Consider the following 15,994-nt stretch of genomic DNA (forward strand, 5'->3'; position numbering starts at 1 on the left):
CTCTTCTATATGTACATATTTATGTGGTTCTGGGAATTCAAAGAATCATAAAATCGGCATGATGCTGTGAGTTTGATCACGGGAGCAGGGTTTGGTCTGGGAAATGCAGCCATCACACAGAGCGCGTTTCCCAGACACACCATAATTGTGTGAAACTGGCCTCACTCGCCTAAAGGACTTCAGAAACTACTACTGCAATAAATGTCTATTATTATTATTATTCAGTATTCCTGAATTTTGCATTAATAAAACACAGCTCAAATTAGGTTTCAGGCCTTGATTTGCAATTGTGTATCTGCTGAAGACTCTAAAGTTTCATAGTGCTAGCCTTTTCATATTGCCCTGCTCACCATGCAATGCTATCAAATATTAAGTATACTGCCAGATGGTTAACAAGCTAACAAAACACTATTACCCACATTCAGTACACTTAGCTGTAGATACATCATTTTTTCAACTGGAATCTTTCAGAAAAAATAATCTGGTGTATAGAGATTACTCTTACATATCTGCGATTCCCTCTTGGAACGTATACTTAAAAGGGAATCTGTCAGCGTCAAAAACCAACCCAAACCGCCAGCAGTGTGTTTCTAATGACTATTTTCTTCCTGCAGCGTTTTGGTGTTCGCATGACAATGCAGAGCCAAACGGATCCGTCCTGACTTACAATTTAAATCAATGGGGACAAATCCGTTTTCACTGACACAATATGGTGCAATTGAAAGATCTTTTATAAAGAATAATGCAAACGGATCCGTTCTGAACAGATGCAAGCGTTTGCATTATTGGTGCGGATCCGTCTGTGCAGATACAAGACAGATCCGCACCAAACGCGAGTGTGAAAGTAGCCTTAACTGCATAATTCCAACAAACATTTGAAGAAAAAATAAATCATCATCTGGAAAGCACAGTAATGAGATTACACACGTGGAATGGATATTTTCCACTCCTGTCCTGCGGGCAGCACAGAATGGGTTATTGTCCAGCTCCTCCTGTCTAGGACAGAAGGAAGTAAAGCAGTTAATGTACTATTGCTTTACATTCTGGGACCTCATGCAAAAGACCGTATGCATGTTGCAGTCTGCAAATTGCGTTTCTGCAAAATGCGGATACCATCAGTGTTGCAGCCACATTTTTTGTTGACCCATTTGTCATTATCATTTTGCGGAACGGACATATGCATGCGAAAACATGTGTTCCCTCCTCTTCCCCTCATACCTAGAGTACTGCGGAAGTTCAGAGACGAGAAGGGTGTGCTTTTCTACATATGTTAAAGCATCTTATTGACAGCTTCCAATTCTTCTCCTCCTTGGTGGTCTACGACATCCCAATCCACACATTTTTCCGTTTAGAGTTTAGAAACTGACAGGATGTGATTAAAAAACAAGCGGCTAACAAATAAGTTATTTCTAACCTTTTAGCAGCCTATAATAGGTATATTCAAACAAACATAAAATCTGCTACAGATTTAGTTGTGGAAAACATATTTTTAATCTGCCAAATTCACCATCAAAAACCTAATATTACACAGTGGCGTTTTTTCCATGTTACTTCTTCGAAGCAGATTGTTAGTGGATTTTCTATTGAAGTCAATGGGGAAGCAGAAAAAAGGTAGAAGTTTTAGAAGCTTTTTTCTATCCACCTCTTCTAGATCCTCTTCTGGAAAGCTTGCAATACTCCACTAAATCAACTATCAAATTAACAAGTCGGTTTTGACAGCAGATTTCTAGCAGTGAGTAATCTGCTACTGATCTTGCTGTGTGAACTTTAGCCTTAGGGCTCATACATATGACTGTATGCATTTTGCGGTCTGCAAAACACTGATCCGCAAAAAATAAAAAATACGGATGACGTCCGTGTGCAATCCGTATTTTGTGGAATGGGACAGCTGGCCCCTAAAGAACAGTCTGAATTATTTTGTGGAACGGACATATGGTAACATAATGCACATGGAGTAACATTTCTTTTGCGGACCCATTGAAATGAATGGTATCGGATACGGTCCGCAAAAAAAATGCTACAGACACGGAAAGAAAATATGTTCCTCTGCTACTTCCAAAGCTAGATTTGGAAGATCTTGACAGATTGGTGCACAAAAAACAGCTTTCAGAATCCTTCCCTTCCTCATGTGTTCCAATTTAGGTAAGGGCTACAGAGCAACAAGAAAATTGTGCTTCATGTAATGTATTTCAATGGTGTCGCAACGTGGCATGCTGCGACACGACAGACACATGGTGGTTCATTTTCCAATCAAACATTAGTTAGAAGATTCTTCAGAAGCACTTGAAATCCTCCAGTAAAACCTCTGGTTTTATCGTGGGATCTTTTGGCGGTACTCAGCAGCCTCACGGATCCACCTTTTGAGCCGCTTTCAGAGAACAGCTTTAGATTTCTTTTCTGGAAGTCTTTGGCCCTGATTTATCATACCTTCACTCCAGAATTCTGGCATTATAAAGTCGCAAAAATAGGGCTTTTCCAACTTTTTTGCACTCAATTGCACAAAATGTAAGCATAAATGTTGCGACTTGTGTGTCTATATGCATTTTTACAGCACTCATTTCAGTTTTGCAATGTGGGTGGGAAAGTGGGTGTGGTTAGCTTCACTCCAGGAGGAGGGTGGAGTAGTTAAAGGGAACCTGTCACCTCCTAAAAACATCTCAAGCTGGTAGCAGTACCTGAGAGTAGCCAGCAGCGTGTTTGTAACGATCAATTTCTTCCTGAAGGCAGATGAGGCAAAAGCTGTAAAAACGTTCTTTAATCCCCTGCCCGGCGCGCTTCTCCAGTCAGGCTTAATGTCTGACAGCCAGCAGTTCAGCAAAGCCAGCCAAACTGTCGCGCATAAGCGCTGTCTATCACAGCGAAGGGGGCGTGGTTACCGTGACTTGAAGCAAGGAGGCCGCTGCCTCCGTGACTCCAAGCCTGACTAGAGAAGCGCGTCGGCAGGGGATTAAAGAACGTTTTTACAGCTTTTGCCTCATCTGCCTTCAGGAAGAAAATGATCATTACAAACACAGCTGCTGGCTACTCTCAGGAACTGCTGCCGGCTTGGGATGTTTTTGACAGGCTTCCTTTAAACTGGAGTAGCTTCTAGACAAAAGTGTTAGGTCTAAGGATTAACGCCTCATTCACAAGTCAGTATTTTGGTCACAAAACAGGGGCAGATCTTTTCATTACACCTTATATCTGTGGAGCCTCCAATCCTGGTTTTGGCTCTCAACCACTGATGGAAATCACTGACCAAAACACTGACGTGTGAATGAGGCTTAATACAACTCGCTCTTCCTAGAACTTCATGGTTCCTGAAAGGGTCAAGCTGCCAACATATCTACTCTAGTTCTGTAGATTCAAACTACTATTTACAGCTGCCATGATCTATCAAAGCTCATTCCACTTGATCACATAAACCAAGAAGAAAGTGGGTTACCTTTAAAAGATATCTTTTAATAATACATAAAATGCCCATAGGTGAATAAGTGCAAGTGCAATTTAAATGAGCAGGGTACAACTTACCCCAATTTAGGTGGGTTTGTTATAGTCTAAGGAGGGTGCTGCCATATGCGGAGTCCAGCTGCTGGGTCAGCGGGAAACATATCGCTAGGCCTGCAATCTTGGGAACATGTCCACTGACTGTCTCTCCTAACATAAGTAATCTCTTTGCTTGAAATCGCCCTATGTAGTTTTGGCATATTTGTACATCGCCAATACACTGGGCGGTTGTGAACTCACATTAATACCAAGACATTTATCGTTACTGGTTTCTGTGTGCTATCTTGCTACTCTTGTGTTGACCCCCTCCTCTGCTAACACCAATGTGTCAAGGCCCCTGATGAACTAGCAAGACCAGAGAAACGCATCGGGTTGTTTTATGGTGTATTTGAGGTGTACACACCAGCATTTATTCAGACAACTGAATATGGGTGTTCACATGGTCTGCTGACGCCTGAGTTCTTGGATATGCAGGACAAACTGTTTTTCAAATTCAAGCGTTGTGTTAGAGTGGCTGTGTCCCAGGGACCTGGGTACACAACACCTGGCAAAGGTGGGTTTGTGACTTAGGCTACTTTCACAGTTGCGTTCAGAGCGGATCCGTCAGAGAAGGATCAACTCATATAATGCAGACGATGGATCCGTTCAGAACGGATCCGTCTGCATTATATTGTAAAAAAAATTCTAAGTGTCAAAGTAGCCGCAGACGGATCCGTCCAGACTTTACATTGAAAGTCAATGGGGGACGGATCAGTTTGAAAATTGAGCGATAGTGTGTCATATTCAAACGGATCCGTCCCCATTGACTTACATTGTAAGTCTGGACGGATCCGTTTGCCTCCGCACGGCCAGGCGGACACCCAAACGCTGCAAGCAGCGTTCAGGTGTCCGCCTGCTGAGCGGAGGGGAGGCCAAACGCTGCTAGACTGATGCATTCTGAGCGGATCCGCATCCACTCAGAATGCATTAGGGCCGCTTGTGAGAGCCTTTGAACGGAGCTCACAAGCGGAGCCCCGAACGCTAGTGTGAAAGTAGCCTTAGGGTATCCTATCCCCCTCTTCCCTTCCGCCTCAGGACGAAGCTGGGCAGTCACTGCACTGTTCAGGGAAGCATATAGGGATGGTATAAGAGTTGTGCGGTGGCTAGGATAGGGATCCTATATTTAGGGTGTATAGTAGGGGCAGAGACCCAGCAGCCCCGTTCCCCCCTATCCTATCCCCTCCTTAGACTATAACAAACCCACCTAAATTGGGGTAAGTTGTACCCTGCTCATTTACATTGCACTTGCACTTATTCACCTAGGGGAGTTTTATGTAGTATTAAAAGATATCTTTTAAAGGTAACCCACTTTCTTCTTGGTTTATGTGATGTAATTATAGGGTACCTGAATAGAAAAGAATACAATTAGGCCCCATGCACACGGCCGTGTTTCACAGCCGTGTGCGGGCTGTGGAACCGCGGCCTGGATCCCTCCTGAGAGCAGGAGCGCACGGCGTCACTGGTTGCTATGACGCCGTGCGCTCCCTGCTGCCGCCGCAATACAGTAATACACTGGTATGATCTATACCAGTGTATTACTGTACTGTGCCGGCAGCAGGGAGCGCACGGCGTCATAGCAACCAGTGACGCCGTGCGCTCCTGCTCTCAGGAGGGATCCAGGCCGAGGTTCCACGGCCCGCACACGGCTGTGAAACACGGCCGTGTGCATGGGGCCTTAATCTGAAAGGTTCTTGTCATTCCACTTGATCCACTGTGACCTCATGGATGGAGAAAGGCGGAATTTCATTTGATCAAATCTGCAGAGCAGCAACATGGTCATCATCCTGCATTTTTGGCAAACACTACAGATTAAACCTGGTTGCTGCTAGCCATTCAGCCCTCAGCAGAAGAGTGGTCTCAAGCGCAATTATTTCTACCCCCTTAAGTTGTATTGCTTTTCATATTCCATTATAAGCTGCCTGAAGAACGATAAGGAAGGAGAAAATTTGCTTACCGAAATGTTTTTTTTGACTTGAGTCCAAAGGCAGCACATACTTATTCCTCCCTAATAAATGTATTGCTTTGCATAAAACACATCAGGTTTATTGTGTAGGGTCCTTTATGGGGCAAATCCAATTTATGTAACCCATTTTTAACGTTTTACTTTAACCCATTCTGAGCTGCCCTTGGCCTTAAGGAAAGAAAGATTTCTGTAAGAAAATCTTCTTGCAGGGTCCTGGAATGTGCCAACTTCTATGGGGATTTCACACACTGAAAAATTTTGAGAAAATTTGAGGAAAACCAGGAAATAATTCACAACACACAGCATTGTCCACTACAATCTCTACTTTCAAATCTGCACAAACATCCTGTAGGCTCTTCAGATTTTTACGTCGCACATTTTAAAGGCAGCTTAAAAGTAGCCGTGGAGAAGTGGAACATACAGAGGCTCCTGCTATAATGTAAACTGTTATTTTCACACATTAAAATATGGTTACTTATATCTATGGATATAAAAAGATCACAAACGCTAAATGAAGCTGCTTTGTGAAACAAAAAAATAACATCACTGAAGCAATGCATGAAATGTTTACCTGTATACTGACTGGCAAAATATAAATAAAACATTTCTTACCCACGACAGCACCAGTGTTATTTCCCCCTATAACAAAAAAATAAAATAAAATCACAACAGATAAATGAAGTGAATATTATAGATTCAGAACATATTTTCCATATGACTAAATACCAATTTACCACATAACTAGAAAAAAAAATACATTAAAAAAGAAAACAAATGTGTGAATGAAAATTCTTAACCACTTAAGGACCACAAGTTTATACCCCCCTGGTGACCAGGCCCCTTTTTACAAATCGGCACTTCACAACTTTAACGGTTTATTGCTCGGTCACGCAACTTGGCACACAAATTAATTTGACCTCCATTTTCTTCTCACAAATACAGCTTTCTTTTGGTGGTATTTGATTGCTACTGAAATTTTTTTTTCGTTTTTCTGATATTAATCAAAATAGACCGCAATTTTCTCAAAAAAAAGTGTATTTTTAACTTTTTCTGGTAAAATTGTTCAAATATAATTACATTTCTATACAAGTTTGTCAGAATTTATTGTGCAACATGTCTGATAAAAAAAAAAAAAAAAAAATCCAATAAGTGTAATATTTATTGGTTTGCGCAAAAGTTATAGCGTTTACAAACCTATTGTACAAAAATGTGAATTTCCGCATTTTGAAGCAGCTCTGACTTTCTGAGCACCTGTCATGTTTCTTGAGGTGCTAGAATGCCAGGATAGTATAAATACCCCCAAATGACCCCATTTTAGAAAGAAGACACCCCAAAGTATTCGGGGAGGGGCATGGTGAGTTCATGTATAATAAAAAAAATTCTTTGAGGAAAAAAATAAATAAATAAAGTTTCCATTTCTGCTAACTTCTGGCAAAAATAATAATAAAATAATCTCCCACGGACTCACTATACCCCTCAATGAATACCTTGGGGTGTCTACTTTCCGAAATTTGTGGGGCGTGTTTACTGTTCTGGCATTTTGGGCAGGGCTAAATTGTGAGCAACCCTGTAAAAGCCTAAAGGTACTCGTTGGACTTTCGGCCCCTTTACGCACCTAGGCTGCAAAAAAGTGTCACACATGTGGTATTGCCGTACTCAGAAGAAGTAGGGCAATGTGTTTTGGGGTGTATTTTTACATATACCCATGCTGGGTGAGAGAAATATCTCTGTAAATTGACAACGTTGTATAAATTTGTTTTTAAAGTTGTCATTTACAGAGATATTTCTCACACACAGTATGGGTATATGTAAAAATACACCCCAAAACACATTGCCCTACTTCTCCCGAGTACGGCGATACTACAAGTGTGACACTTTTTTGCAGCCTAGGTGCGCAAAGGGGCCCAAATTCCAATGAGTACCTTTAGGATTTCACAGGGCATTTTTACGCATTTGGATTCCAAACTACTTCTCACGCTTTAGGGCCCCTAAAATGCCAGGGCAGTATAAATACCCCACAAGTGACCCCATTTGGGAAAGAAGACACCCCAAGGTATTCTGTGAGGGGCATAGTGAGTTCAAAGAAGTTTTTTTTTTTTTTGGTACAAGTTAGCGGAAAAATATATTTTTATTTTTTTTCTTCTTACAAAGTCTCATATTCCACTAACTTGTGACAAAAAATAAAATCTTTCATGAACTCGCCATACCCCTCACGGAATACCTTGGGGTGTCTTCTTTCCAAAATGGGGTCACTTGTGGGGTATTTATACTGCCCTGGCATTTTAAGGGCCCTAAAGCACGAGAAGAGGTCTGCAATCCAAATGTCTAAAAATGCCCTCTTAAAAAGGTACTCATTTGAATTTGGGCCCCTTTGCACACGTAGACTGCAAAAAAGTGTCACACATGTGGTATCGCCGTACTCAGAAGAAGTAGGGCAATGTGTGTGAGAAATATCTCTGTAAATGACAACATGATATTTCTCTCACCCAGCATGGGTATATGTAAAAATACACCCCAAACCACATTGCTCTACTTCTTCTGAGTACGGCGATACCACATGTGACACTTTTTTGCAGCCAAGATGCGCAAAGGGCCCAAATTCCAATGAGTACCTTTAGGATTTCACAGGGCATTTTTACGCATTTGGATTCCGTGAGGGGTATGGTGAGTTCATGTAAGATTTTATTTTTTGTCACAAGTTAGTGGAATATGAGACTTTGTAAGAAAAAATAACAAAAAAAATAAAAAATCTTCTATGAACTCGCCATGCCCCTCAAAAGTGGTCTTTATAGCGCCGCAGCAATTTTACTGTGTTTTTGCAGTGATCAGAAAAAAAAAAAATTCTTTCACTGCGGTGGGGCAGACCGAACGCATGCGTGCGCACAAGATCAGGCCTGATCGGGCGAACACTGCGTTTTTTGTAGAGCCTAAGGTGACCCTAATGTACTGATATAGATCTGATTGCGATCAGTCTTGATCACTTACAGATACGCGATGACGCTAATCAGTGACTGCGGTGCGGTGGGCTGGGCGCTATCTATCTAACAAGTAGCTAACTAACTGGCAGTGATAAGGGACCCTTAGGCCCCATTCACACGTCCGCAATTCTGTTCCGCATTTTGCAGACCCATTCATTTCTATGGGGACAGACTTTGTCCCGCTCGGGTCCACACTTCAGTTCCGCAAAAATATAGAACATGTCCTATTCTTGTCCCAATTGCGGACAAGAAAAGGCATTTTCTATATAGTTCTGGCAATGTGCGGATCCGCAAAATGCAGAATGCACATTGCCGGTGTCAATGTTTTGCAGATCCGCAAAACACATACGGACGTCTGGATGGAGCCTTACAGGGGGGTGATCAGGGAGTCTATATGGGGTGATCAGGGGTTAATAAGTGACCGGGGGGGGGGGGGGTGTAGTGTAGTGTGGCGATTGGTGCTACTTACAGAGCTGCCTGTGTCTTCTGGTGGTCGATATGTAGTAACGGACCTGCGGATTTCAGCGATCTGTCACTACTGTGATGGCATTTAGTACTTTTACAGTACTGACCTGACAAAGTCCACTCTAGCACAGGGAGAGAGAGAGATAGGTCCAATGCTGCATGTTGCCCGAAAGCTTAAGGCCGGATCCGGATTAATGCCTTTCAATGGGCATTAATTCCGGATCCGACCTTGCAGCAAGTGTTCAGGATTTTTGGCCGGAGCAAAAAGCGCAGCATGCTGCGGTATTTTCTCCGGCCAAAAAACGTTCCGGTCCTGAACTAAAGACATCCTGAACGGATTTCTCTCCATTCAGAATGCATGCGGATAATCCTGATCAGGATTCTTCCGGCATAGAGCCCCGACGACGGAACTCTATGCCGGAACAAAAGAACGCAAGTGTGAAAGAGCCCTAAAAGGGGTGGGCGATATATATTACCACCACTGTTGCTATATTTTTCGGTTTAGATATTTATGGGCATTTTTTGTGAGGCAGTGCATAGCCTTGTATCCGGAGACTTATCACAGTTCTGTGGAGTAACATGGCTGTCCTATGAGGTTTTGCCCCTCGCTTCTCTGTACATCTTTTTCCATCTTGCCTTTTTTCCCTCCATATTTTATATAGATTATTGAAATAAAGTTGGTATAATTTTTATTAATTGGCCCCACTGATTTTTTTGCTCTACATAACTAAAGCACATCCACCACCAGCCTAAATCTATGCCAGCTCCCTTGGCAAGCATAGATTTAGTTAATTTTCTATGCCTAAAACAGGCATAGAAAATGATAAACGAGATGGTATCATTACATCCTACTGAGCTAGCTGTACACGGCATTGTGCCTGGTTTCTGAGTGATTTTCCTGGCAAGAGTTTCTTTAAAAGAAACATTTCGAATACAAATGCTCGAGGACCTGTGGCAAATAAAATAAAGAAATATGACTGGATCAGGGGTAAACATGTACAACGTGAATCATTTTATTAATTCCCAGAAAACCCCTTTAAAGACAAGAACTGTACATGTAAGGTAGAAGTCAGGGGTTCAGCTTCTGAGGTTTACAAAGCAGACATCAGGAGGCAATATCCGATTGTTGACATTGCCGATTATGAACATTTAACCCCTTTAGGCTCCTGTCATTCAGTGTTGCCTTGTAGTTTCTGCGTCTTCATTGTGTAGTGGATGGTGGAGGTAACTGCAATACTACTCTCACTGAAGTGAATGGGAGCCAAATTTATTTTATTTTTTTAAAGAATACTACGTGTGTAACCATAATACCAAGGAGGCTTCAGGCAGCCAGAATTATACCATTTAAAACTATTGCTGAACGGAAGCAGGTTACTTAGAAAGCTGTATCAGAAAAACAAACAACCCACCCCATATATTGTGAGAAAGCAGCAACCCAATGTTGGACCAGAAAGCAAAAAAGTTATAGACTTCATTGGTGGATGCGTTTAAGGGTTTGTGAATGAAATGGTGGTGCACATATGTGATTACCACTCAATTCAGTTTTACACGACTGCCGGTGAGACCCGATTGCGGTACCCTGCAGTCCCCAAAAAAGCAAGTACAACGGGGGTCGTACATGAGCACTACTGCTCTAGTCACTCATGGGACTTGGGGATCCTGTTTCTTGTGATGAGGGGGTCCCAGAAGTCAGACTCCCAGCTAACATTAGGCTTGTTTCAGAGGCCCGTTTCGGTGTGCTGTCCGCATCTTTTGTGGCCCCGTTGAACTGAAAATTGCGAGAATGCAGAAAGAAAAATACGGTCGTGTGAATGGGCCATAACCTGTAACCTTCTATTCCGTAATCACATAACTTGTATCTTCTTGTTAACAGAAATTATCTTTTTTTTTACCTTTAAATGGTGGTTTCACACACATCCTTTTTTTTCAGTTTATAGCATTTTTTTTAAAGCATTGTTCGTCGTGTTTATTTTTGCCATTTTATGCAGTAAGATGTTGCTTTAAAGTCTTCAAGTAAATGTAGCCCTAGTCAAACTCATGGCCTCAGAGGTACAAAGCAGCAGCACTAACAACTAAATCACTGTGCGAGATTTATATTTGTAACATTTAATATAATAGTTATTTTGTTAGCCTGGTTATAAACTCTAATAAAATAACCCATCTATTCTGTATGTGTAATGATTTCCGTTTTACCTCCAGTCGTCTCATCCTTCTGCTTAGTCGTGTTTTTAGTAACAGTTGAACCTGGGGTTAAATAAACAGGACTTTGAATTTCAGTAGAAAAACCACTTATCAAAGCATATACGGTAAAATGTTTTGTGTATTTGACACAGCTATTCCCACTAAACAGGACAAGAATCCAATCTTACGCCATTCAGCAAGCTATCCATCAGAACAACAGGATACGCATAGAATCCACAGATTACTCCTGTACCTTACATGTCAAATAAGCAGATTAATAATGGGTTTTAGCAGCGAATAGGCAAGATAAACCTAGCTTTTCATTATTTCCTATACACATTAGGTAATAGTTGTTCAACTATCCACCAATTGCCAGGAGGTCAGGGAAAAGAAAGATCAGGCATGTAGAGTTCAACATGCCCGATCCTTTGTTCACCTCAATAAGCTGCTGATAGGGCTGCTGTCAGACTCCATCTCCTCTCCCATTTAAAATCATTTCTATGCTCACATTTGTATGTTTTGTAGTAGATAAAAATGTTCATCATATTTTTAGGCAGCTTCAAGATAACACTGATGTGTACACCTTGCACTCTCACTGCATGCAGATCTCTTTAGTATCACTTTTTGTTTTCCATTTTAATGCAAAAAGCAACATTTGCTATATGATTTTATAACAAAGGCATGAAGATGTTGCCCTTGTAAAAGGTGTCCATGCACCTTTATTAGCTGCTGGCCTTTTCTTCTGTATGTTCAGAATCGCCCATACACATACACGCTTGGTTCGGATGCTTCACATACACATTAGTTTGTGGGCCTCTCCTGTCAAAAACGATGGATTCTGTGGACAATACTCTGTTGTGTATGGGGGTCTTAAGATGCAAATCTAAAATCTGCAGGACAGCAGTGCGAACTACTGAACCACAGACGTGTATAAATGACTAGAATTGTGTGTTTTTTTTTAAAAAAATGATGAGGCTACCCAGTTGATACAATAGAGACACTTAAATATATTCATCCCTTTGCCATTTGACTTTTACCTTCATTGTTCTCATCTTTCCCCTTGGTAGTTGGTTTTTGGTTGGTAGTTGGTTTTTGGTTGGTAGTTGAGCCTAGGATTAAACAAATGTTGCTTTGATAGGTGGGGTTTTCTACTGAAATTCACAGGCTATGCTTGTTGCATATATTTTACAAAGCGCATGCTCCCAAATAGTACAGAAGAATCAACTGTTACTTTATTCAGTAAACCAATTTTTACAGAAGGTTGGAAACCAATTTTCATATTCCAGATTACTTTTGTACTTTTAGAGGACAATCAAAAACAGAGTTGCTTCCAGTGATGCAAATAAACATTAGATTCGAGCAGTATGTAAAAACCTGAGCTGTCCTAGACAGAGTTAGGAAATGACTCAGATTTTACATAGGTCTAAAGCAGGATGAATGCACAAACCACGACACAAGGATGGAAACAGAACTAGAACCAATCACAAAAGTATAAAGCATCCAATAGGAGAGGAGGTAATTGCAATGTTAGCAGTGGATTTTAGCATGCAGAACTAGATCTTATCCATACACATGAAGAATAACTAAGCCCATTTTTAACTCATTTCAAGAGCCATACATTTTTAGTTCACAAAACCATATGAGGGCTTATTTTTGCATGACAAGTTGTATTTTTAAATGTCACCATTTTGTTTACCATGTGTTGTATTAGAATGGGAAGAGAAAGGAAAGAAAGGAAAAAAAGGAGGAAGTTTATTCAGACACTCAAGGATCTGGAAAGGAAAATCCCCTTGTGTCTGACAGTAGGCGCCGACAGTAGCGCAAGGGTGGAAGCCGAAAAGTGTCCACGGAGGGCACTCAATATAGATTTTGACAATACAAAAATAAGAGTAAGGGGAAGGTACAAAAAGGCACCAAACCGAGCAAAAATGCACTAGAAAATGTCAAGAATTTTGTATCATGGTGCTATAGTGCTAGCATATTATACATATAGGTCCAAAAACTTTTTTTATATATTATATATAAATTATTTTAGTTTTTTTAAACAGTTGAAATAAAATGCGGTCCCTGCTGTGGTTTACACAGAAGGTTGAAGGCAAAAGGTAAAAGCTGAGGTTAAAAACAAGGAATAAAATGGATGAACAAACATCCAGTGAGGCACTTACTTCACTGGGGGGTCGTCAGCAGGATAAGCATAAAACACCTGTGACGATTCCCCCCTGGCCAGGATCGTGTGTAGAGTCTCAGTGAATGACGGCAGCAACGCAGTGTGTTTCTGATCAAATCACCTTTATTAGCAGATATGTGGCTCAACACGTTTCGGGGATCAAGGTTGTCCCTTCATCAGGAGCAAGTGGCTAATGAAGAAGGGGAAACCTTGAACCCCGAAACGTGTTGAGCCACATATCTGCTAATAAAGGTGATTTGATCAGAAACACACTGCGTTGCTGCCGTCATTCACTGAGACTCTACACACGATCCTGGCCAGGGGGGAATCGTCACAGGTGTTTTATGCTTATCCTGCTGACGACCCCCCAGTGAAGTAAGTGCCTCACTGGATGTTTGTTCATCCATTTTATTCCTTGTTTTTAACCTCGGCTTTTACCTTTGCCTTCAACCTTCTGTGTAAACCACAGCAGGGACCTCATTTTATTTCAACTGTTTAAAAAAACAAAATTCATATATATATATATATATATATATATATATATATATATATATATATATATATATCTATATATATCTATATATATATATATATCTATATGTATATAAAGTTTTTTTTACCTATATGTATAATATGCTAGCACTATAGCACCACAATACCAAATTCTTGACATTTTCTAGTGCATTTTTGCTCGGTTTGGCGCCTTTTTGTACCTTCCCCTCACTCTTATTTTTGTCTTTTCAAAATGTTGTATTAGAAAACAGGGAAAAACTGCAGGCTGAAACTGAAAAAAATCCACAATTCTGCCAAGGTTTTGTTGGGGTTTTTGATGAATCTTTGTTCATTGTACACTAAAAACAACAGGACACCCTTATTGTGAAGGTCAATACAGTTTTGTATAGTTTAGGGGGGAAGGGATAAAGTGACTAATAAATGGTGAATCGCATGTTTATTTTTTTTTTCCCCCCGTTACGGAGTACACCGCACAGGAAAAAGATTTTTATATTTTAATCGTTCAGACATTTTTGGACAGGGCAATACTTGCCATGTATATAATTTTTTTTATGTTTATTTTCATATGTATAATTGGGAAAGGGGGGGGTAATTAGAATTTTTTTTTTTTTACATAACTTCTAACCCCTTAGGGAGCTAGAATCTGCAATCCTCTGATCACTTGTCCCATAGACCATATTAGAGAACTATAATGGTCTATGGGATTCTGACGCTCTGCCTGCTGAGCAATGTCTTATGCATGGCTTTACAGGCAGTTAACCATGACAGGCATTTACAGGCCCAGGCTGCCATGGTAACCGATTGGAGCCCTGCAATTTCACTATGTGGGGTCTGATTGGACGGCAGAGGGAGGCCCCTCTGCCTAACTCCACAGATACCACTATTGCTATTGACTGTGGCATCTGAGAGGTTAAAAGGACCAGGCTCGGCGCTATCACCCATCCTGGTCATTGCATCCTGCTGTATTATACAGCTGGCACCAGCCATGTATGGAGCGGGTTTAGCAGAGCAGCCCACTTCATACAATCTTGCACATTATCATGTACACAATAATGTGTGAAGGGGTAAAAGGGGGATGTCTAGTTGCAATTTAAAAAACAAACAAAAAACATCATACTAAACTTGTTGAACCCCCGCTGTGCTCCTGTCCTCTGCCCAAATTCTACTTCCTCTTTACAAATAGGAAATGGCAGTTCAGCCAATCACTAGCCACAACTGTTACCTGTTTCAGCAAGTCACTGGCTGAGCGGTCATTTTCTGTGTTAAAAGACACAAGGAAGTAGATGGGGATAAGGACACTTCGCAACAGAAGCGCCAGAGGATCAGTGAAGTACGTATAAGTGGTGTAGTTTCTAAATAATTTTTTATTGCCACCCCTTTGAGTGATCTCATTGAGAAATAGGCCAAATGTCATCAGTTCATTTATCCATACAGACATATTTTGAAGCTTAGTTATTCTTTTGTATAGCCAATAGAGTTATTTACCTCCAAATTCAGTCTCCTTTTCAGTTGTTGTTGGACTCTGAGTAACAATTCCTAATGTTTAAAAATAAGGGTTAGTAATAGGTTAATTGGTTTTTATTGTTAAAATACTAGTTTATCTGCCAGTAGCTGTGTTGCATATTAAATCATACAGACCATTTAGTTAGTAAACTTTATTAAGAAGAATTTGAAATACTCTAATTCATTTTTGTAATATATTTTATATTTTTATCATTTTACTCACAAAATAGGCTCCCAAAGTGCAGGGTGTCTATAGGGCTATCCATACAACAGTATACCGCTGATATGTCAGGGGTGTACCGGTGTAAGAATTACACTGTACTGCAGGCATGGGGAACAAAGTGAGCACTGTATTGGGAGGAGCATACATGCCTGCTCCACCGATGTCTGGCATAGCACATCGATGTAGGTGACCCTGCACTGTTGTGCTATGCAGAGCTCTTAGCGAAGCGGGCACAGGCATGAGCTCTCATTAGCACATCACTGCTCCTGCCTGTGTTTGTTCTGCTCCACTGAAAGCTTTGCATAGCCTGTCAGTACCAATGTGTGATGCCAGGTTTCAGCAGAGAGGAGCAGGGACAGGCAAGAGCAGTGATGTGCCAGTACAGCACTCACTGTGGCCCCTATGTCTGCAGTGAAGTAGAATCTGTACAACATTGTCTAAAAACCAGGTGTGGGGGGGCACACTTCAAATGACAA

At 41.1% G+C, this 15,994-nt stretch overlaps 1 protein-coding gene across 1 annotated transcript in view; it reads right to left on the reverse strand.

Moving 5' to 3' along the window:
- The window catches only part of LOC122933389 (complement receptor type 1-like), a 107,390-nt gene that overhangs the window by 17,360 nt on the left and 74,036 nt on the right, over positions 1-15,994 (reverse strand). Inside the window, exons 8-11 of the mRNA XM_044288356.1 lie at positions 15,278-15,328; positions 12,150-12,221; positions 11,125-11,175; positions 6,101-6,127 (exon numbers count right to left, since the gene is read on the reverse strand). Of these exons, the coding sequence (XP_044144291.1) occupies positions 6,101-6,127; positions 11,125-11,175; positions 12,150-12,221; positions 15,278-15,328 (201 nt within the window). The remainder of the gene's footprint in view (positions 1-6,100; positions 6,128-11,124; positions 11,176-12,149; positions 12,222-15,277; positions 15,329-15,994) is intronic.

This window comes from Bufo gargarizans, chromosome 3 (assembly GCF_014858855.1).
Source record: "Bufo gargarizans isolate SCDJY-AF-19 chromosome 3, ASM1485885v1, whole genome shotgun sequence".
NCBI classification, from domain to species: Eukaryota; Metazoa; Chordata; class Amphibia; order Anura; family Bufonidae; genus Bufo; species Bufo gargarizans.